Below are 23,300 nucleotides of genomic sequence, written 5' to 3'. Positions count from 1 at the left end.
TTCACTTTAGGAGCATCGGCCATGAAACCCATGGGTGACCTCTGGCAAGTCATGCTGTCTCAGCCTCAGAGGATGGCAATGCCCCCCCCAAACCCTCTGAAGTAACTCTGCCAAGAAACCCCCAGGACAGGTGATGTACTTGTAAACCACCTGAAGGCACACAACAACAACAACAAAGCCTTCCTTCCTTCCTCCCTCCTTTCTTTTTTTTTCCTGTCCTTCCTTCCTTCCTTTCCTCCTCCTTCTTTTCTTTCTTTCCTTCCTGCTTTCTCCTTCCTTCTTGCCTTCCTCTTTCTTTCCTTTCTTTTTCTTTCTTTCTTTCCTGGTCTTTTTCCTTCTTTCTTTCCTGCTTTCTCATTCCTTCCTCTTTCCTTCCTGCTTCCTTCCTTCCTTCCTTCCTTCCTTCCTTCCTTCCTTCCTCTTCCCTCCCTCCCTCTCTCTCTCTTGAGAAGAGCCTATCCGCTTGGCCTGGGGCCCTGGGGGATTCATTCCAAAGAGGGATGAGGCGGGGGCGGGACCTTGCCGCCTTCCCTCCTGGGATAGGCTGCCTGGAGATAGGGGGTGGCGCCTGCGTCCAATCCTGGGGCGCCTCCTTCCTGCCCGATTGTTAGGTGTGGTCCCTTTGGGGAGTCATGCATTCCGCCCCCGGGGCCACGTGACCAGAGGGGGGAGGTGTTGGGGCAAGTGGGGCTGCTGCTGCTGCTGCTGCTGCTGGAGGCTGCTTCCTTGGCCCAAGGAGGGAGGCAGAAAGGGGAGGGAAGGGAAGGGAAGGGAAGGGAAGGGGCAACAAAGTTGCCAAGAGGGGAACTGAGCGCAACACAGAGGAGGAGGAGGAGGAGGAGAGGGGGAAGCAGGCTCCTCTGGAGGGGTAGGGGCCTTGCTGGTGGCTCTCCTCTGGGGGGAGGTGGGGGGAATGGAGGGCTGAGGAGAAACTTGGGTGCCCCCCCCCCCGGTAAGGAAACCAGGGCCTTGGGCAAGCAAGTCACACTTTCTCAGCTTCAGTCAGCGGATGCCCAGGGACAACCACCTCTGAAGAAACCAGTGGCATGAACCTTTTTGGCAAAGTGGGTCAAAGGGGTTTGTTGGCTGCACTGTGCCTTCAAGTCATTCCTATCATGGGCCTTTCTTGGCAAGGTTTCTTCAGTGGTTTTCCTTTGCCATGGCCATCCTCTGAGGCTGAGAGAGTGTGACCTTCCTGAAGGCACCCAGTGGGTTCATGACAGCTTACCCTAAGGCACAATTATCATGGGAAGGTTTCCATGGCCAGTGACCCAAAGGTGAACCTGTCATTGGCTTTTCTTGACAAGGTTTCCTCAGAGGGTTTTCTTTTTTCTTTTTTCTGCCAGCCTCCCTCTGAGGCTGAGAGAGTGTGACTTGCCCAAAGGCACCACCAGATTTCCACGGCCGAGCAGGGAATCAAACTCCTGGGTTCCCAGAGGGGGCACTCATTGATACCGTATGAGTTTATTAGAGTTGTATTGCATTTTATTTGTGTATTGGATTTTATTACTGTATTGTTGTATTGGATTTTATTGTCATTGTAAGCCGCCTCGATCCTACGGGAAGAGCTGGGATATAAATAAATTTATTATTATTATTATGTTACCCAGTGGGTTTTCGTGTCTGAGCAAGAATTTGAACCCTGGTCTCCAGAGTCCAACCCTCAAACCACTACATCATGCTGGCTCTTTAAAAGGGTTGCTAGATTTCTTTCTTATCCCCCCCCCCCCCTTTTTCCTTTTTCAGAAGGAAAAAGTGAGGCCTGCAATAAAACCTTGTGCGTGGTGCGCTCCTCAGCTGCCAAAGCTGATGTGAAGTTTGGAAAACCAAAAGCCTAGAAAAGTGACACTTTTTGAGATGCAATGTGGAAAGATGTAGTAAGCATATTTTGAAATGGATGGATATAGAAAGGTGTGCTGCTCTTCCTAACAATTGCACTTTTTTATCCTATAGTAAGGTGAGGATGCCTCCTAAAAGGAAAGGAAGAAACAACCTCCCTGTTCCTCTCCAAGAAGGACTAATTCTGAAAGATACTGAAAAGAGAGAATGGAGACTTGGTCGCATGATTGCCCAGGGAGGATTTGGCCTGATCTACTTAGGTAATGTATAAAGTGTGATCTTAGAAAACACTCTTCTCCAAAAAGAAAGAATAATAATATGGTAGAGAATAGTAATAATAATAACATTAACAACATTTATTTATATCCCGCCTCCCTACAAAATGCAGTTGAGGTGGCTTACAAGATTAAAATATACAGTCCAGGGAGAGTTAATGCACATTATTTTTACTTTAGAAATTTACTTTAGAAATAGATGGATGCTGGCACCTGGCAAGCAAATGGAAGAGTGGAAAAAATGTGTATGACGGGTGCCGGGAGATGGCAATCCTTTCAGCTAGTTACATACCGCATATACTCGACTATAAGTTGACCTCATGTAGCAGTTGAAAGCGGGTTTTGGAGCCAAAATTATGGATTTTGATAAGACCCATGGATAAGTCGAGGGTAAAACTTAGAGGTGTGTAACAAAAGATCTAAAGGATGAAGCAAAGGAAAAGAGTGCCAAATAAATTACAAAAGTCCAGCAAGCATAACTGTGCTGACACTAAAGGCTGGGTGAATGAGGGAGTAGAGGATGGTTTTTTGTGGGTTTTTCGGACTATGTGGCCATGTTCTAGAAGATTTTCTTCCTGACGTTTCTTCTGAAGATGCCAGCCACAGATGTTGGCGAAACGTCAGGAAGTAAATCTCCTAGAAAATGGCCACATAGCCCAAAAAACCCACAAAAAACTATGGATGCTGGCCATGAAAGCCTTTGACTTCACAGAGTAGAGGATGGTCAGTGCTTTCAGGACAGATTATGCTCTTGCCTTTCACCAAGGGATGGTTCCTTTTTAAATTAGAGTTAAGTACAGAACTTACATTGACCCGTGGATAAGTTGATTCAGGTTTTTTGGGTCAATTTTTTGACTAAAATTTCTAGATTTATACATGAGTATAGTAGTTACACAAAATTTAATTCTGGCAAAAGCGATAAAAGTTGTTCGCAGCTTACAGAATGTGTTCAGTGTATATGCATCGGAAGTGTTGTAACACATACTTCTTGTCAATCAAAATTTCAAATAACTGGACCCAAGTTTATAGATTCACAAGTAACTTGCTTGGTCACTGCTGTTGTGGTTCACAATTGTTCCTTAATTTCCATTAATGAAACAGTTATGAAGAGAGCCCATTATCCTTACCCAAATCGCCACCTTGAATTTTGAATCCCTATGTGGGGAGAAAGGCGGGATAGAAGAAAATAAAGTAATAATAAAATAATAACTAATCCCTCATTATAATTACAATTAGAAAAATGTTGTGGGTTTTGGGGGTTTTTTTTGTTTAGCTTTTGCTTTGTCTAGTGAGGGGTGAAATGAAGCATTTTGGCAGGCTATTTTGTGCCTGATGCCCAAACAAAGATTTGAACTAATAAGCAAAACCTTGTGCACTGTACCACACCAACACTCTGATCAGCAAATAATGTTTTAAAAAATAAAGTTACATTAAGAAAAATGAGCAAGGGCAATTAATAGTCCTGCCCAGCAACCATATTAATCTGGGATTTGGAATAGCTTCTCTATGAAGAAAGAGCTTCAGATGTTACTATATAGACCTTAACTAGGGTCCAAAATACACTGCAGAAATAATCCATTTTGAGACTGCTTTAACTGCTCTGGCTCCATGGTAGGGAATTCTGGGAACTGTACTTTTGTGAGACGCTTAGCTTTCTCTGTCAGAGAACCCTGGTGCCAAAATAAACTACAGTTGCCAGGATTCCCTAGCACTGAGCCAGGGCAGTTAAAGCAGTCTTAAACTGGATTATTTCTGCAATGTGTTTTTGGACCTATGACATAGAAACAAAGCAGCAACCAATATATCTATTTAAACATCGATTAAATAAATCCTGTGTCACTCTTCCTAGTTAGTGGCCTACACAGGAATGCTGGAAGCAACCTTATACTGAGTCAGGCCATTGGTCCATCCATACCCCATTATTATCAACAAAAACTGCCATTGGCTTTTCAGGATTTCAACTATCTCAGGATACTGCCCTATCAAGGGCCCCACTGGTATGAATACATTCTGCCAAGCGTGCCTACAGAGAGCCCTTTGCAAATCTTTATACTAGATGGGTGCAGAGCAGGAAAGTGGACAAGTACATGGAGACATGGGAGGCTGGATCAAGAGCGCACCCTTTGACAACCTTTTTGTCAATGGTGCTGAAAGTGGCTAAGAATTTGGGAGGCCAAATGCATCAAGGAGATGAAGGCAGTTTTCATGCTGAAAGCAGACTGTAAGTGATCCAGTTTGTTAAATGGAACTAACACATTCAGAGGCAACTTGCCACCTTTTGCTGAGGAGAAGCAAAGTGGAAAGTGTTGCTTTCATGTCCTGCTTCTGGGCTTCCCAGAGGCAACTGGGTAGCCACTATGTACAAGAATTCTGGACTTGGTGGACATTTTGTGCAATTGAGCAATGATGCTCTTGCAGTGAAGCTGGGTTCTGTGATACATTTAAATTGTGCATATCATCATGCATGTGTCTACCTTTGTTTTGCGTGACATTTTTTATTTCTTGCTGTTTTGCATAATTTATTCCTGTTCTGCTAATCATGATAAAGGGCTGTGCTTAATACTACAGCCAGGCCCCTGGACATTGTAAATCTGTCACACTTCAGATCTTTCAGCAGGCATGCTTCATGCCCTTTCAAGATGTTTCAAACCGTTACAGTGTGCTGGAGATGTGATCACATCTCATAATATTGCTTTGCTTGCTTTGCAGGGACTTCATGTACTATTGCCAAACCGATGTTTGATCCTACGCTTGTGATTTTAATTTTTATATTGATGTTTATGATTTTACTGATGTGAGGTGTTGGTGTAGTTATTATTAGAGTTCTCGAATTCCTTCAAGCATATCTTCATAAACAAAAGGCCTAGAAAGTCTAAGTTTCAGACTTTACAGATGTTGTTATATTGCATATTCCCAGCCACCCTTGCCACGGTAGTCAGTGGTGAAGTTGTGAGTTGCAATCTAGCAACATCTGGAAAGGTGTATAATTTCCACCTTGATTTAAATGGAAACTATGATTCTCAGGAAGCTGGATTCAGCAACCAATGGCATACCTTAAGTTACTTCTGTTCCAGTTTACAATTGTGACCTCCTTAAATAGTCCTATAAGACTTATGTGACAGTGGAATAGACTGCCTTGGAGGGTAGTGAACTCTTGTTCTTTGGAGGCCTTTAAACAGAGGTTAAATAGGCATCTTCCCAGAGTGCTTTAGTTGTGCGTCTCTGCATAGCAGGGGATTGGAGTTCTTGTGAACCCTTTCAACTCCAAGATTCTATGATTCCTACATATCTTACAAGGGTATGTGAAAATGATCTAATTTGACCTCTTAAGAGCATTACATCTTGAGCAACTGATTAAAAAGAGCAACACCAAAGATTCATGTCTCTGTGTTAGAAGATTTCACAGAAGTTTTGTGCTTGGGTATCCCAATAGAGGTGCAGAAAGTGATGTTAGCGAATTCACCAATCTGTTTGTTAGGCTATGTGTTCCTTTCTTAAACTGCCATCAGGTTGTGGTAGTAACTGTGTTGTGGAAGATACTCCTGAACTTATCTCTTAGTTGGCATCTAGGCCCTGTTGAAACTGGCATGCCACCTTCTGAATGGGCACGGAGACAGGATAGCAGATGGTCAGGAGCTGAGCTGTGCCAGAAGTCACCATGCATAGCGCAGTTAAGCATTCCAAAGCCCAGAGGGGCATCCAAAAATGCCAAAGCGCATCACTTTTGCTCCTAAGGTTAAAGTCAGCTCTGAAAGTCAAACAACTGTTTCTGTATCTGGAAGAGGCAACTTTATTCTTAATATTTAGGATACTAATTTGTGAGTGCCTTGAAATAAAATATTTTCAGCATTCTTCTGAAACTGTGCACATGTTTTAGAATGGGAATAATTTAAATATGTGAATAAGACACTTAAGAGGGTTTAATCTAGGGCAAGTTTGAGAATCATGCATCTCTCCAGATGTGGTTGGAGTGCAGATTCCAGCAGCTTTAACTAATAAAGAAAAGATGAGCAATGTTGAGAGCTGCAGTCCAACAATATATGAGGGCCATCCAATTCTGATTCCTGAGGAACAGGACGACTGACAACTAATGTCAAATTATAATAACATTAGGTATGTAGATACACATTATTAAGCTTCTATGTATGGCTGTAAAAGCTGGACAGTGAAAAAACTGTTAAATGGATGATCTCATTTGATATGTGGTGCTGGAAGATTGTTCTGTAAATACCATGGACTGCCAAAAAGACAAATAAATGGTCCCTAGAGCAAATCAAGCCTGAACTTTCTGTAGAAGCCAAGATGAGTAAGTTGAAACTGTCATACTTTGACCTATCGTGAGAAGAGATAACTCACTAGAAAAGGCAATAGTACTTGGTAAAAGGTGGTAGGAAAAGTGGGAGACCACACTACAAGTGGATCAATTCAAGTCAAGAAAACCATGGCCTCAAGTTTACAAACTTGAACAAGAGTGTTGATAACATAGTGACTTGGAAGTCTTTCATTCATAGGGTCTCTATAAGTCAAAGTCAATTTGATAGAAAATAACAACAACACTCCCATCTAGAGTAGACCCATTTCATAGTCAAAATTTACATATGTTTTGCTTTGCAACTCATCAGTTGATTCAATGAGTCTCCTCTAGATAGGAAAAATAGTTTGATTTAGGCTAGAATGGGCGACATGTTTCCTTCTATTTATTATTGGTACCCTTTGCCAGTTGTGTGAAATGCTGGGAGTATGAGCTGTCTGGGTAAACTGATCTAGGATTACATTCCTAGCACTGTTATTGATTTATGCAATATACAATCAATGGGAAAAATGATACATCAAAATTAACACCCCCATCCTTTCCTTCTCTTCTCCCTTATTCACTTTCCATTCATTTTCCACATCTGGGTAGGGCTGCTTTTGAAGATGATACAGAAACTGAAACTGGTTTTATTTTCATTTGTTGGCCTAGATTCAAAGTGCTGGTACTGATGAATAAAATCCTTAATGGTCTGGATCTATGTTATGTTAAGGACATGCATGATCTATAACTTGCCTAAGTTTCAAGTTTGATGCAGCCAGTCTTGCTTTCTGTTTCATTATTATTGGAAATATTGTTGATGGAAAGCAGGAATAGGGCCTTCTCTGTGGTAACCCTGCAGTTAGAATCAGTTGCTATTTTGGATGAGAAACCTTAGAGCAGGGGTAGGCAACCTTTTTGAGCCGGTGGCCGGGTTGGTGTCCCCCAGACAACGGGGGGGGGGGGGTCGAAGCCAAATAAATAAATAAATAAATAAATAAATGATGTAGGACAACATTTTCAAATGTAGGACACATTTTTTAAAAATGGAGGACACACGAAAAATTTTAATGATTTTTTAAAAAATGTAAATGCATGTTTCTTAGGCATGATCAAAATGGAGGACATTTGGGCATTATTCCTAGACAGATGGCAGAAATGTACTGTACTTCCCTTTCTGGCCAACCCCCCCCCCCCCACACACACACACACACATTCCAAACGGGACATTTGGGCATTTCACATGGCTTTACTTAACATGGCCTCTTGCATATTTCAGAGGCTTATTGCATAACCAAACTCTTTGGGTTTCACACTGAACATGGGTTCACATGACTATGCATATTGAACATGTCAAGGTGGTTTCACAGTTCTTGCATCAAGTGTACTTCTCAGAAGTGTGTATTGGTCAAGGGACTTTGGTTTTTCTTCACTGTGCATGAGTTTGTAAAAATCACAGCAATTTACATTGACCATGCCTCAGAGGCATTCTGATATCAATATCACCATTAAAGAACCAAAAACACACAGAAAAGGCACTTTGGAAAGTCACACTCTCTTGGCCTCACCTCGTTCCTGGCCCCGGCGGAGGCCAAGAAGGAGGCGGGGAGCCCGGCGGCGATCTCCAGGGCCTCGCCTCGTTCCTGGCCCCGGCGGGGACCAAGAAGGAGGCGGGGAGCCCGGCGGCGATCGCCTGGGCCTCACCTCCTTCCTGGCCCCAGCGGAGGCCAGGAAGGAGGGAGGAGGCTGCAGGTAGGCGGGGAGGTTGGCGCGGCTGCGCCCAAGAGGCGCCGCCTCCCTGCAGCCTCCTCCGCCTCAGGCCTCGCTGCCCTCCTTTTCCTCCGCGCGGCCATGCACGGGGGAGGAGGAGGAGGGCAGCGAGGCCCCAGGGTTGCCCAGCAACCCCGCTGCAACCAGGCTTTTCCCGGTTTTTGGCTGCACCCGTGCCGTGACCGGGCAGGTGCAGCCAAAACCGGGAAAAACCCGGTTGCAACCGGGTTATGGCAACCCTATCAAACTATCACTGTCAAAACAAGGGAGACTTGTTAGCATTAAAAGCATCCAAAACACACTTTGGAAGGTGACACTCTCTTGGCTTAAGAAACAGTGCCTGCATGCGTCTCAAGCTGACTCATATCATCATCATCACCACCATCATCACCACACTATCACTGTCAAACCAAGGGAGACTTGTTAGCATTAAAAGCACCCAAAATAAAAATTTAAAAAACTTTGAGGCCTCTGGCCACTCACCATCTCTTCCTTCCTCCTCCTCATTCTGCTCCCCCCTCCTCCTCCCCCTCCTCCTTCTCCTCCTTCTGCTCCCCCTCCTCCTCTTCCTCCTTCTGCTCCCCCTCCTCTTCCTCCTCCTCCTCCTGCTCCCCCTCTTCCTCCTCCTCTTTCTGCTCCCCCCTCCTCCTCTTCCTCCTCCTCCTTCTGCTCCCCCTCCTCTTCCCCCTCTTCTTTCTTCTCCTCCTCCCCCTCCTCCTCTTCCTCCACCCCCTCCTCCATGCACCGCGCAGCCTGGGGGTGGGGCGGAGGAGGCAGAGGAGAAGGAGGTGGGTGGCACTGGGAGGCAGGGAGGGCAGTGCGGGCCCGCGCGGGGAGGGCGGCGCGGGCCCGCGCGGGGAGGCAGGGAGGGCAGCAGGGGCCCGCCAGGGGAGGTGGGGAGGGTGGTGCGGGCCTGCGCGGGGAGGCGGGGAGGGTGGCGCGGGGCTTCCCCCTTTGCCTCCTCTGCCCCAGGCCACGCAGCCCTCCTCTTCCTCCTCTGCGCGGTGGAGGAGGAGGAGGCCAGCGCGGTCGCGCGGCCCAGGAGGAGGCAGCGGTGGTGGTGGCAGGACTGGGCTGGGGCCGGTCCTGCCACCTCTGCGGGCCGCATACGGCCCGCGGGTCGGGGGTTGCCGACCTCTGCCTTAGAGTTTCTCAGCCAAAATAGAGTTTCTAGGAGGTGTGGTCCAAAATAGAAAATTATCTGATTTCTAGTTAATTTTAAATAATATAAACAACATTACCTATCCCTGCTTTTCTGTTATCAGACTGGAATTTTCCATTGGTCTCCCATCCAGGGCACTGATCAGCTTCATGCCTGCTTAGTTCTGCCCGGACTATGATGTTAGCTACTTTCAAGCCATACTGTATATGGAACTGTGGAGTAGGTGAAAATGGGAAGGAAAGGGGAAATGCATGAAAGCAAATGAGAAGCAAAGCAATTGCTTTGAAAAAGAAGAAAATATGAACAAAGAGGTGGGGGTATTGGTGAGGAGAATCAAGTTACTCATTTGTTCCTTCTGCTCTTGAAAGATGTCTACAAATCATGGATACCACAGATACTGTGATAGTAAACTGAACTCAGGGAGAAATTGCTACTCTTCAAATTTTCATAACCACTGGATTTTTAAAAAACTCACAATAATTGGCATGCTCACATACAAACATACACACACACAATTCCACTTTCTTGAGGCCATCCCTGTTTGCAAAATGAGAATCTGTTGCCAGAACTGCCAGCCGTAACAATGAGATCAGCTGTGGGCAGGGGTTGGGAATGATATTTAATTGCCAGTAGCCCAGTTTTTACTCTTCCCACTGTGTAAACTTTGCCTACAAAACTGACTCCCTAAGATCTACTGCAGACGCTTCCACCATTATTTGAAGAGACGATTGCCATCAAAAGCAGAAACAGGAAAAAAAATGTGATGCAAGTGAAAAGTTGGCAGGCTCCAACTGGCAAGCAAAAACGGCATGTTACTTTGTCGGACTTTTGGGTGCTGTGGTGGTGGGTTGTAAGCAAACAGGGAAGGAAATGGCAATTTCCTCCAAAATTGTGTTCCAATGTTACTTTTGCTTATTAAAACTAATAAAAAGCTGTAGGGGACTGCTGTAGCTCTGTGGCAGAGCACATGCTTTGCATGCAGAATATCCTAGTTTCAGTTTCCAGATAGCAGAGTTAAGGTAAGATTAGTTGGCACAGATAATACTTGGATGAGACGGACCAGTTATCTGACTCAGTATCAGCTAGCTAGCTAAATTTATTTATATTTAGCCATTTTTCCCAGTTTGGAGAAGGTGACTTGAAGTAGTCTGCACCCCTCCCCCCTAGTGATGCCACTGTATTACACACTGTTTAAAGCCATTGTAGTCTGGGAAACCAGTGTGCAAAGAGATCTTGTAGCACCTGTGAGACTAACTGAAAGAAAGAAAGTGATAGCATGAACTTCAGTAGACTTGAATCTACTTCCTCAGATGCATGGACTGGAGGATCCAGGGACAGACTCATTTTTCAGCACTCAAATAACATGTTTTTCAATCATATTTGGTTATTTTCAAATATTCTTTGCAACTCTACCCTGGTGTAGCAAGAGGAGGAAGGGAAGAACCTAATGAGATAAGTAAATAAGAGCTAAGACTGGAGAGGTGAGGTGGAACCAATGGTTGAAGGCAGTCCTCTCTGGATGGGCCAATTGTGGGTCACATCAAGGGACACTTACTGTTTGCCATCATGATGTCATTTATTGCCCATGCTGGGCAAAACGTGAAGCACAGATAGTGTGCTTTCTTTGCTCTCCACTACCTGGAGAACAATTATATTGGGCTGCGGAGGATGGGGAAACCACGTCCCATTGGTTGTCAGTTACTTATACATTGACTCACACTTAATAGCATCTGTGATAGGGAGCAGGAGGACCATGCAAAGGCTACAGAGGGAATTTGGGCAAATAAAGTTGGCCACATTGGTGTGCTGTAGAGAGACCTTCCTCTTATACCTTCCTATTCTAAAATAGTTGCCTGATGTGTATGTTCTCCCAAGAATTTTGGAAGATCTTAGTGCTGCCAGACCTTAGTGTTGCCATATTCAGTGGATGGATATTAGCAAATTACTAATTCCATGGATTTCTATACAAGGATGTGCCACTGTTGAGTCATTGTGCTTCAGCCAGAATTGATAAACCCCCTTCATCTTGCATTCTGGTCACAATGAACCCTAAGAAGGCTACTTTAAATGGGTGGAACAAGGCTTACTGTTATTAGTGTTCTGATAGCTGGAGTGGGAATGAGAGAGGATGCTGAATAAACCACTGGATTATGACCTTGGTTTTTAATCTGAAGAAATAGACATTTAAGGAATGGGAGGGATTTATCTCAAGAAGTTACAACAAGAAAACCAAAGTAAATATCACTATATGTAAATATCTCAAAGGAGTTCAATCAATTCCTGAAAGGTTCTTGCTAAAGAATGACAAATATTTTTTTATCATACTTAAAACAAAACAAATCCATAATGTTTGAATGGATCATACCACATTGTATCATCTAAAATTCTGTTCATTACCAGATGACACCTCAATAACTTTTTCTCCCCCATCCTCCTTCCATTTTCTGTCTTGCAGCTTCCCCTCGCCTTGATATTCCAGTGGCAGACAATGCAGTGCATGTCATCAAAGTGGTAATTATCATACCTTCAAAAAATTAATATGTTACGGGACAAGCATTAAATATCCTCATTAAAGCATTTTGTATCTTAATAGTAATTGATATTGGTTTAATCATTCCTGTTCCTTGTGGGCTGAAAGGCAACAAATAAACAGTGAATGAATATCCAGTTTTCATAGTTAACCTCTAGCTAGGATGAAGAACCAAATTTGGCAAGAATTCCAAGATTATCAAATTACCCTGCATCACATGTATGTCAGTGTGACATGTTTGTCAGTGGACATTGGGCAGGTTAATTGACTTTTGGATATATATGTATTTGTAAATATTTTGTGACATTGTTTTCTGTTGATGCCTGTTTTACAGTTGGCCCTCCACAGATTTTTTATACATGGATTCAAGCATACGCAGCTTGAAAATATTCAAAAAAATATAAATTTCAAGTATCAAACCTTGATTTTCCCATTTTATATAAGGGACACCATCTTGCTATGCCATTGTATTTAATGGGACTTGAGCATACACGGATTTTGTTATTCACTGGGCTTCCTGGAACCAAACCCCAGCGGATAACAAAGGTCCACTGTATATTTAAGTGTTCATTTGCATATGATCTTTACCTTCATGTAGCATCCCATAGTTTCCCCCTACCTCATGCCATTTAGGGGATTTGGAATCTCTGACCACTAGCCTTGCTGGTTGAGGTTGGTATTGTAGATCGCCACATTGGGAAAGGCTATATCTTGATGACTGGATGCTGGGAGCTATTGTGAACTTGGTTGACAGACCTCAGACAAACCTCTCATTGGATACACCAGAAGCTGGTTCAGTTTCTGCTCTATATTTTGACTAGGTTCTGAAGTAGGAAATATCTAGTAAGTATGGAAGTGGCCTTTATATTTAAACTATTAGAGATTTGTCAAGTTTTAGAGAGGAAGGCCTCTCCCCCCCATTCCCTAGTACAGTTGGGCCTCCATATCTGTGGATTCTGCATCCACAGGTGCAACCATCCATGTCTTTGCCAAACCGCAAACCTTGATTTTGCTATTTAATATAAGGAACATCATTTTACTGTGCCATTGCATATAACGGGACTTGAGCATCCAAAGATTTTGGTATCCACAGACGGTACTGGAACCAAAACCCAGCAGATACCAAGGGCCCAGTATATGGAGACTAGAGCTAAAAGACAGTGTCCTGCCATGTAGAACCCAAAAAGAGCCACTGACAACCAAGCCAGCCAGTATATGCATAGACCTTCTCTGTGTTATTTTTCTTGGCCAGGATTATGTTGTTACTGCTGCTGTTACTGCTACACAATGAAACAGGGAAACACATCTCAAGATTATGGGTGATCGTCCTTATGAATGAGATGCATCTCATATGTTATTATTGAGATACATCTCAAGTTTTTATTAAATATAAGACAATCTTCTAGCTTCTTGAGATGTGCCTCCTATTTCATTGAATGCTGCCCAGTTTGTGCTTGTTTTGTATTTTTGCTCCAACAATTTCCTCCTGGTTTTCCTTCAGGAAGCTCATAGAGTGCTCCCCCGTCACAACAGTACTGTGGGGTAGGGGCTGAGCAGATGGGCCATAATAGGATGGGCTGAGCCTGTTTTATCCTGGCCCTGGTACTTACTCGGGTTGGCCCCCAGGTTGGCATGTGGATGGGTGGGTATTTACACACCCATCCCATGCCTACCTGAGACCCGCTACCGGCGTGCACTCTTTATCTTACCTTGGTTCTTGGGTGAGGAAAAGATTTCTGTGTAAAATTACAGGTGGGAAAAATAATACCAATATGTGAACAATAACTGCACTTAACTTGAAAGAACTTGATACATCCAACTTGTTCTTTCTTGCCTTCTAAATATAGGAATACCTTGAAAATGGACCCTTGTTTTCTGAATTGAAATTTTATCAGCGAGCTGCAAAACAAGAATGCAGTAAGTTAGACAGCCCCATGTCAATTTAACATTTATACTCTCTTAAGATAGAATATTCTTTATGTAAACACAGGCCAGTCATTGATCCTCAGGGTCTTTATCTTCTGAAAATGTAGTTGTGTGCATTTTTATGCTGTTTTTCGATGGGAGTTTGAAAAACCTAAAGACTAAAGCCATTTTTTTAAAAAAAGAAAGAAGACTTTCTAAAGCATTTCTCCTTTTGACAGTTTGTTTGTTTGTTTAGTTAAGAAGTGGATGAAGATGAAAAGGTTACCCTTCCTAGGGATTCCAGTCTTCTGGGGGTCAGGCCAAGCTGAACACAATGGCAAAAGGTAAAGCAGAGTGGATGGATGGATAGATGGATGGATATTTTAAGGCATTTGTCCATTGTCATTCAAATCACCAAGCTATCTGATATAAACACAGATTGAACTGGAGTCATTGTTTTTGGGAATAGTGTCCAGTTATCCCTTTCTTGAAATGAAGTAGAAAGGTCTGTAGCTCAGTGGAAGAAGGCAAAGCTTAGAAAAAAATACCTTTTTTTCGATTTTGAGCTCCCAGAATCCCCCAGTCATACTTTGCATGGGTAAAGTCCAAGGACCACTCCTCTGGCCTTTCCAGGATCTAATATAGTGCAAGTGTGCTTGAGACACTTAGGAACCCTAGGCGCGTTACAGACGCGCCTATAGTACATCCCCAGGACGTAATAGGGTTAGGAAGGGGCGTCACTTCTAGACTCCCCTAACCCTAGTATGGACTGGGTCCGTACAAAATGGCGGCGCCCTATACATGTGGGCGCCGCCATTGCTATGTCACACCCGTGCCGCCTCCAAATGGGGCAGTGCGGAAGTGACGTACTGGGGCCATGCGAGGGCGCCTGGGGCGCCCTTTCTGCGGCCCCGGAAGGAGCTCCGTTGGGGAGCTCCTTCCACCTTTGCGTCGCTGGGTGCAGCCTTTACATGGCTGAGCCAGCAACACAGAGCAGAAAGGGGCCAAGCGACCCCTTTCTCCTCCTCCTCCCCGCCGCTGCCGGGTGTCCTTAGGGCTTGGAGCTCCAAGGACACCCCTTTCCAGGCTGCGGGGAAGTGGCCTTTTGCCGCTTCCCTGCAGCCTGGAAAGCGGCGGATTGGGGCCTCAGAGGCTGCCGTTGTGGCAGCTGAGGCCCTGATACGACGGGGAAAGGGCCAGATACAGGCTGCTCCAAACAGGCAGTCTGTAACGCGCCAATGTTATCTGCTAATATGTGAGATGGTCTGTTTTGGTAAAGGGCAGCTTCATTAACTGATTAGTATTTAGGTTGTTGGTGATGAACTCATGGGCCAACAGGGCCTGACAACCTTTCTTTGTCACAGTTACAGGTTTATGGTGATGGAAAGATTAGGAGAGAATCTGCAAACCATCTTTGAAAGAAGAGGACGAAGATTAAACAAGGAAATTGTTCTACAGATTGGGCTACAAATGGTAGGTATCAACTCTCATGGCAATATAAAGCTGGAAGGAAATCAGTGGACCATTGAATTTAAGCCATTGTCCTAGATACTTGTTATCCAAAACTCTGACAGATGCTTGTGCATTCTTGCTTGAAAGGAAGACCTCTAAGGAAGGGATTCTGCAACCTCCTCCAGCAGCCTGCTCTGTGTCTCCACTGAGTATAGAGTTAAATGTTTATTTTATTTTATCATTTAAAAGAATTTACTCATTTGTTAAAATCTTGCACTTACATTTTAATTTATTTATATCATGCCTTTTTTTCTGACAGGGGACACAAAACAGCTTACAGTAAGATAAACTTAAAAACTGGATGATTTAGAGAAATTAACACCCAATTAAAAAAATTACTATATCGAAGAGTAAAATTATTTAAAAATATGGAGCTCTGACTGCTCTCACATCCAGATTGCTGATCAGGTCCATGGTGACTTAGCTTTAGTAAAACAATAAGTATATGTTGTTCACTAAATACTGCTACTAGGAAGTTCCTAAACATATATATAAGAATAGGCACAGGCATGATTCCCCCTGGCCATTCTTGGGAGCTACTTATATATTGAGACACTGGTCTTGCTGTTGGGAGTGCATTTCACTATGCAGTCCAAGCCCCTACCTCCTCCTATCATCAGATTAGCGTTTGTAATATATCTATCTATAACTCTGTCTGTCTGTCTGTCTGTCTGTCTGTCTGTCTGTCTGTCTATCTATCTATCTATCTATCTATCTATCTATCTATCTATTCCCCTTAATGGAGAATTATGGGACTTGCCTGAAACGTAGAGCCAGCATGGTGTACGTGGTTTGAATCTTGGGCTAGGACTTTAGGAGAATACTGTTCAAATCCCTGTTCAGCCATAGAAACCTACTGGTGACTGTGGGCAAGCCACACTCTCTCAATGGCACGTTACAGACCACCCAAAACGGGCGGCCTCGCGCCGCTGCCGATTGCTGCATCCAGGAACCGCAGCAGCCAAACCGTGCGGTTCCCGGGTGCAGCAAGAAAGAAGCGCCCAAATGGCGCTTCTTCCTGCAACCCGGAAGAGGTGCCACAAGGCGCAAGGCGTGCACTTGCGGTGCCACTTCTGGCGCATGACGTCCAGACGCTGTGCGTCCGTGATGTCAAAATGGCGGCGCCCATCTGTATGCGGCGTCACCATTTTGATGTTCTTGTTAGGTGCGAGGGGCAAGGTGCGTCAGGAACCGCCGCCCCTTGCGTGTAATGACAGCGCCCCATAGGGCCCGTCTGGAAGACGCCAATGTCAGAGGAAGGCAATGGCAAAGACCCTTGGAACAAATCTTGCCAAGAAAATGTTGTGATCAACTCACTTTAGGGTTGCCATAATTTGGAAACAATTTGAAGGCACACAACAAAAACATTGCAAAAACATCTCCAAGGGAACAAGTTAGCCTCTAGTTTCAGCTACCTGGCAGGAAAGATTAGATAGAACAATGGTTCTCAACCTTCCTAATGCTGCAACCCTTTAATACAGTTCCTCATGTTGTGGTGAACCCCTACGATAAAATTATTTTCATTGCTACATGCAAATATGTGTTTTCTGATGGTCTTAGGCATCCCCTGTGAAAGAATCATTTGACCCACCCAAAGAGGTCCTGATCCACAGGTTGGGGACCACTGAGATAGAGAGTATGAACACTGTCATTAGAAAGTCATGAAATCTAGAGCAATTCTGTATGAAAATTGTGATCTCATTTCAAGTTCACCTCAATTATGAACTATGCCAGGATGCTTCAATACACACAAACACACACAGAGAGAGACAAACCAGGGTCTGATCATTAAACAGGATAATACTGTTGCCAGATTGTTCTAAGGGATTGTTCAGACTTCTCAGCAATGCTCTTGTTATCTGTTTATTTAGTTAGCTCTTCAGCTGTCCCTACCATTTCACCTTGAGAAAATGCTCTGTCATATTTTCTTCTTCAGTTTATCATCTAACAGCTAAACTTGCTCATCTGCTAATCTTAGAAATATTTACAGAGATGATTGTAACATAAACAGGAATCTTGTTGGTTTTTTGTGGGTTTTTTTGTAACTTGTTTATTTTTTGTCTCTGTCTCCCGCCCACCAGCTGGATGTCTTGGAATATATACATGAAAATGAATATATTCACGGAGATATTAAAGCAGCAAATTTACTTTTGGGCTACAGAAATCCACATGAGGTAAATAAATATTGAATCCCCCACCCCTAATGCTTTATTGTAACAAAATGTATTGTATCATTAGTATCATTTTGCTTCAGTCTTTCCCAGCATGCTGCCCTCTGGATGTTTCAGGACTACAACTCCCATTGTGGCTGGGTGTGATAAAAGTTGTAATCCAAACACATCCAAAGGGCACATGTTTGGAGGCAGCTACTGTGGTTCATGATTGTCAGCTGCAGTTGTTTGCAAGGAAAACTCAGTAGAGTAGAGTTTCATTTGTTCCAGAGAAAGGGCAGGGGGAGTTTCAGATTGTTCAGATGAAAAATGAAATCCCAAGCATTCATCTCCATATTGTGCCATTTTATTGTATTGCTTCAGTGGAGCTCTGATAATGGGTCTGAATCTCCCATGCATTGCTTGGAGGGCTAGCTGTGTCCTGAACACAAGTCAAAAAGTGCCCAAGAAAGCAAGAAAGCAAGATCTTAAATGGTTAGGCCTGTCCAGGTCAGTCATGAGTTATCTGAGCAGGATGCAAGGAGAATCACAAGGGTTGTCATTAGCCACTCCAGAAGTTTAGGTTTACAGGTCAGAAGAGAATAAACAGAGTAGTCCAAAAGTAGTCAGTCCAAAGTCAAGACAGGAACATAGAGAGCAGTACCAGCAGTTGAGTCACTTGTCAGCATTAAGGCCAGAAGTGAACATATGAGATGTTTACGGGTAGTTCCTTCGTTGGTAATCCCTAATTTGGCATTTGGTATTTAATCTGAGCTGGGTGTGGCTCCTCTCTCACTTTTACTTTCACTGAAAATGCGGCTGTGCTGTCTTCTATGTCTGTGGTCTTTGCTTGTCTGCGAAAAGAAAGTAGGGAGGGTGCCAGTGTAACTCCTCCGAGAAAGGAGTTTGAGGGTAGCCACTGAGAAGGCTCTCTTTCAAGGTGCCACCAGATTTACTTGTGAAGGTACTGGGACAGAAATCCCAGCAGATCTCAAAGCACAGCCAGATTTATAAGGGAAAATATAGTCCTTCATAAAATCTGGACCTGGGCCATATAGGGTTTTATAGTTCAAAACTAATAGTTTGAATTGGGCCCAGAAATAGACTGGCAGCCAGTGGAGCTGTTGCGAAATGGGAGTTGTGTGTTTCCTGTGGAAATGATAGTAGGCATTGAAATTACTCCAGGGTAAGAAGATTGTCTATGTTTTCAAGTCATCTATTGATACACAATGGATAGATAGACAGATGCCATTTTATTGGGTTTTTAAAAATTGTTATACCTCCCCAACACAAAATTGGCTAGTCCTACGTGGGTTGGTTCAGGACCTGAAATTGGGCCACAAGAAAATATGGTGAGGTAGAAAAGGAAGTCATAGTGGACACAGTTCAAACGACTTCCAAATTAACCAAATCTCATGAGTATTAGTAGAATTTAAAGAAAATTCCTTTACAGTTTACTCAGACCAATTACTTCCACATAAGTGTGTATCCAGTGGCAACCTTAAAGTATGTCTAGTTTCTGTGAATGGCAGCTGTTAGCTGGGCTTTCACAATCATCAAGCAAGTGAGGAGAATGTGGTTTGCAAGGTGGCTTTCATGGATTTGTGGTCCCTAAACCCCATTTTTTTCAACTTCCCCAGTCCTCTGGTAGCCTCTCAAAACTCCCAAGATCCCTCAGTTTCTTTTTAAAAAACACTGGCACAATTTTCCACCTGAGAACTGCTAAAAATTATGTGTTGGAGCTTTCCCCCCAGCTGTTTCTTTGCTAAAAATGGCAATTAGAAATGGTGTGACATCACTTCCAATGCATCCTGTGGAAGTGATGACAGTTGTCCCCTACCTTCTGTGTAGTTGCCCAGCCTGGCTCTAAGCAAATTTTTCTGCTATTCTTTTCTAAAGCTTGGAGAGGCATATGTTGTGCCCTAACTGTTATTGCTATCCAGTTTTACTGATGGATTTTCTGAGTGTGATAAACTTGGTTTGGGCAGAAGTTAAGGTTAAGAATGGAAGAATGTGCAAATTTATTATTTTTCTAATACACATTTATGCTGCTGGTATGTATGCTCCTGTATATGGGATGCTTGAGGAATCCCATCCAGATCCTTTCCATGCACAGGTTTTGTACAAGTCATTTTAGCTTAAGAGTTAACACAAAAACAGTTAGCTGAAAATCATAGCCAAACAACTATTCAGTTAAAACGGCAATACCCAAAGTAATGTGGTTTGAAGTGTAACAATAAGTGGTAACACAGTACAATGTGGTCTGAATGCAGCTTTGTACATGTTATCGGGACCCATGTGCAAAGTTACCCCAACAACCTGAAAATATTGAAGCAGTCTTTGGGCAAATGGAGAGTGATTCTGTCCATGCACAAACCAACTAGATGAGGCTTACTGTCTTCAAATGTTACTGAAGCCAATGAGAACCTCTTGCCTCGAGGGAGAAATGCTTTTGGAAGATCAGGCTTTATATCCTGTGCTACAGTTGATTGCTGTTTTATTGCTAATAACGCAGTCATTGAGTTCTGTGTCCTAATTAAGTTGGCCTGCTAATACACTGGTGATCCAAATTTATTACTAAGCTAACAAAGCAATATATCTCATCGAGTTTTATATGGCAGCTCCATTGACTAAAAAACCAAAGGGTGAGATATATCACCCATTTCGTAATGCTTTCCTCACAGTATGGTCCTTTCTACTACCATGTTGATGTTTTCACATTAAGTTCCCTATTCCTGAAGTTGTAAACTTTATATTTGGAGTGTGTGTGTATGTAAATTTAAAAACAACACATTTTTGCCGTCCTGGCTTGGTTTTGATGTCCTGGAGTTATGTACATTTTAGCTAATACTAAAAAAAAAATCTTTGCTCAGAATGTTTTATTTTGAGTTCTGTTCTTATGGAAAGAATGACAGGAAAGCAGGAGTCTGAACCAAGTTCTTTGTGTGTAAGTATCTGCAGAAGTCCTTTTCTCTCTCTCACTTTCCCTCTCTTATTTTTTTAACCAAGGCTCTGGAAAAGATCACTTTCACATTTACACCCATAGTAACACTTTACACTTTACAGCTGCTGCAGTGTACTAACCTTTTGCGTGTATTGAGTGAGTTTTCAAAACTTGAAATTTTTGAATTTAGGAACCATTCAATCACTTGCTAAGATTGATTCCCCCCCCCCCCTTATCTTTGGTTTTTTTCCCTTCCTTTTCTGTCCTCGGCTTATTTATGCTCTACCTTTACCCAGATTGGGACTCAAACCAGCATAAAAATTCAGAAAAGTAGTGAGCCAGTGTGGTATCATGGTTTGAGTGTTTGAGTCTGGAGACCAGGGTTTGATTCCCAGGTCGCTCATAAAACCTACTGGGTGACCTTGGGCAAGTCATATACTCTCAGCCTCAGATGAAGGCAATGGCAAACCTCTAAACAAATCTTGCTAAAAGAAAGTTCCCCATAGGTCGCCATAAGTCAAAAATGACTTGAAGGCACATAACAACAACATATAAATAGATACATACACAATTTGAGTATTAAAACAGTATTAAAATAACAACAGAAATAAATCAATTTAAAATATTACTTCCTCATTGCTCTTCTCCAGAGCAGAGTTAGAACTTTTGCAGCTACAGGCTCAGATATACTGTATTGAGTATTACATTTCAGGATTCCCCCCCCCCCCCCCACCTCACAATGGTGGCTGCCACATGGACCAGTAAATTATCCATGATTCTTGATAATTTTAATACAGCAAAACATGCAGGGTGTTTTGCTCTGGCTTGGCTTCTCCTCATGTAAACAACTAAGCCACAGGTGGCCAAGTTCCAGGCAACAATTTTACCTGTCAGAGGCCTTAAGATGGCTCCCTTCTGGTTATGGGGAAAAACATCCTATTTGCCACACACAATTAAAGCAAGAACTTGTTGTTTGTTTCAGAGGAGAAACACTGCTTCTGAAAGGCTCCAATTATTATTATTATTATTCTCTAATTGCTCTTTATAACCTAAAATTTCTGTACATGAGTATATATGGTATGGTGTGTCAATTCAAGTATTGCTGACACAAGCCATAATCCAGCAATTCATTTCACATGATTTTGATTAGGCAGCTGTGTAAATCTTAGGAGATTATCACATGGAGAAAAAGACCTGAAATAGATTTGGGATTGCAAACTCAAAAGCGGGTATTATCGCATGTAAAATCGCAGCTGCCACCGCTGGATAACTACAACCTGGGTCCCAGCCGCGCTCAGCTGGCCGCTTTGTGAAACTGGAAAGCTGTTTTTGCAGAATTGCTGGCTGAACACGGCTGTGAGCCGGGTTGTAGTTGCCTAGTGGCAGCAGCAGTGATTTTACATGCGGTAATACCCACTTTTGAGTTTGTAATCCCAAATCTATTTTGGTTTTTTTTCTCCATGCAATAATCTCCTTAGTCTTCACACAGAGCAATAGTTAAGTTTAAACTTGGTATGGCATTATATCTGAATTCAGCCATGGTTTCACAGGCTATTTCTGTTAGTAGTTTCTACTTTGAATAACCATTTTTTTGTGGGGGGGGGGGGAATAGGGAGGGAGAGAGAAACACTTGAAATAATACAGTAACACTTGAAATTGTACAGGAAAGTTACTCTCTTATCTGTGTACTCTCTTATCTATGCTTTTGGGGTGAAATATTTTCTGTTTGAATGAAAGCCTGCAATACAGCCAAAACACACAGCATAGACTTTTTTTAAAAAATACAGTAACAATAATTTGTTTTCTTCTTCTGCAGTGGAAAGAATATAAAAGCTATATGTTGTTGTTGTTTTTTCTTTGACCTCCTAAATCATGTGCAGAGGATTTTAAAATTATCAGAATCCAGTGACCTCTGAAAGGGCAGCTAGCTACCTCTACATTTGCTTATACAGGGAAGGACAAGGCCATTCACTGATGCCTTAGGACAAAAGAACCATTCTCTCATCAATAAGCCTCTTAACATACAAACATCCTGTGTTTGGCTCTCTGTGTCAAAAGAAGATGCTGATTGTTTTGCTCAGGCAACATATTCAAAGTGTTCTTCAAACTGTTCTATATTGTCAGGTCCTTGTAGCTGCCAGGGATTTGGTCTGATGAAATTGGTTTATTCTTGTAGATTGGCCTTATGGCATGTTTTCTTGGAAGTGTCCCTTTGGATCAAATTGTATTTACTTCACAGTAAGCATTCAGAAGGTTACAACCTTTAGAGATATGGGCTATACCTTTTGGATTTGGGGTTGTGTCGGGACACCTTAAAAGATTTTAGCAATGAGGAAAATGTCTTTCTTTTCTGGGAAAGTGTCTGACTTTTTGGATCTGTTCTGATGGATAACGGTTTTGTTCTCCATCTGCTGACAGGTAAAACTCTATTAACATGCAAACCAGATGAAGTGATTTAAAACATGCTAGTTTAAAATCATAAAATACCAAGAGTATCCCTTTTTAATGCATGGGTTTAGATGATCTCATGCTCAGTAAGTAGAAATAAAGGTAAAATCCCTGTGACCATGTTCTTCTCGCTTACACTCCAACTGTCCCAGTTTGACCAGGATATTCCTGATTTATTATCTCTTGTCCCACTTTTTCAGTTGTTTTTTTAACTGTCCCAGTTTCTCTCTCCTCCTTCCACTACCCTCAGGTGACTTCAGTTGCTGCAGACTGAGTTCAGAGTGCAAAAGGAGCTTGTACTCAATTAACCCAGCAGGAGAGGAGTAGGTATACTTCCCCGGTGGTTGAGACAAAAACAAACTGCTGCAGCCTCTCCTAGCTTCTGTTTTACCTAATTAACAACTTTTGCAATCTTGACCAGATCTGCAGTTGCAACTTGGAGTTTGTTACACAAAAAGCGGGGACATGGGGACA

At 42.9% G+C, this 23,300-nt stretch overlaps 1 protein-coding gene across 4 annotated transcripts in view; it reads left to right on the top strand.

Annotated features, from left to right (window-relative positions):
* Positions 1 to 791: 791 nt before the first annotated feature.
* VRK2 (VRK serine/threonine kinase 2) overlaps positions 792 to 23,300 on the top strand; it is a 75,494-nt gene continuing 52,985 nt past the window's right edge. For 3 of the 4 annotated variants that reach the window (XM_089528862.1, XM_089528864.1, XM_089528865.1), the window contains exons 1-6: positions 896 to 2,099; positions 11,793 to 11,848; positions 13,715 to 13,784; positions 14,029 to 14,116; positions 15,137 to 15,245; positions 17,366 to 17,458. In XM_089528862.1, coding sequence (XP_089384988.1) covers positions 1,898 to 2,099; positions 11,793 to 11,848; positions 13,715 to 13,784; positions 14,029 to 14,116; positions 15,137 to 15,245; positions 17,366 to 17,458 — 618 coding nt within the window. In that variant the 5' untranslated portion in view covers positions 896 to 1,897. Of the gene's footprint in view, positions 869 to 895; positions 2,100 to 11,792; positions 11,849 to 13,714; positions 13,785 to 14,028; positions 14,117 to 15,136; positions 15,246 to 17,365; positions 17,459 to 23,300 lie in introns of those variants that run through there. The other variant, XM_089528863.1, reaches the window with a different exon arrangement.

This window comes from Sceloporus occidentalis, unplaced genomic scaffold (genome assembly GCF_023333645.1).
Source record: "Sceloporus occidentalis isolate IW3139 unplaced genomic scaffold, rSceOcc1.0.p SCAF_6, whole genome shotgun sequence".
NCBI lineage: Eukaryota > Metazoa > Chordata > Lepidosauria > Squamata > Phrynosomatidae > Sceloporus > Sceloporus occidentalis.
The sequence above is the reverse complement of the archived record's forward strand: the minus strand, read 5'-3'. Positions and strand labels throughout refer to the sequence as shown.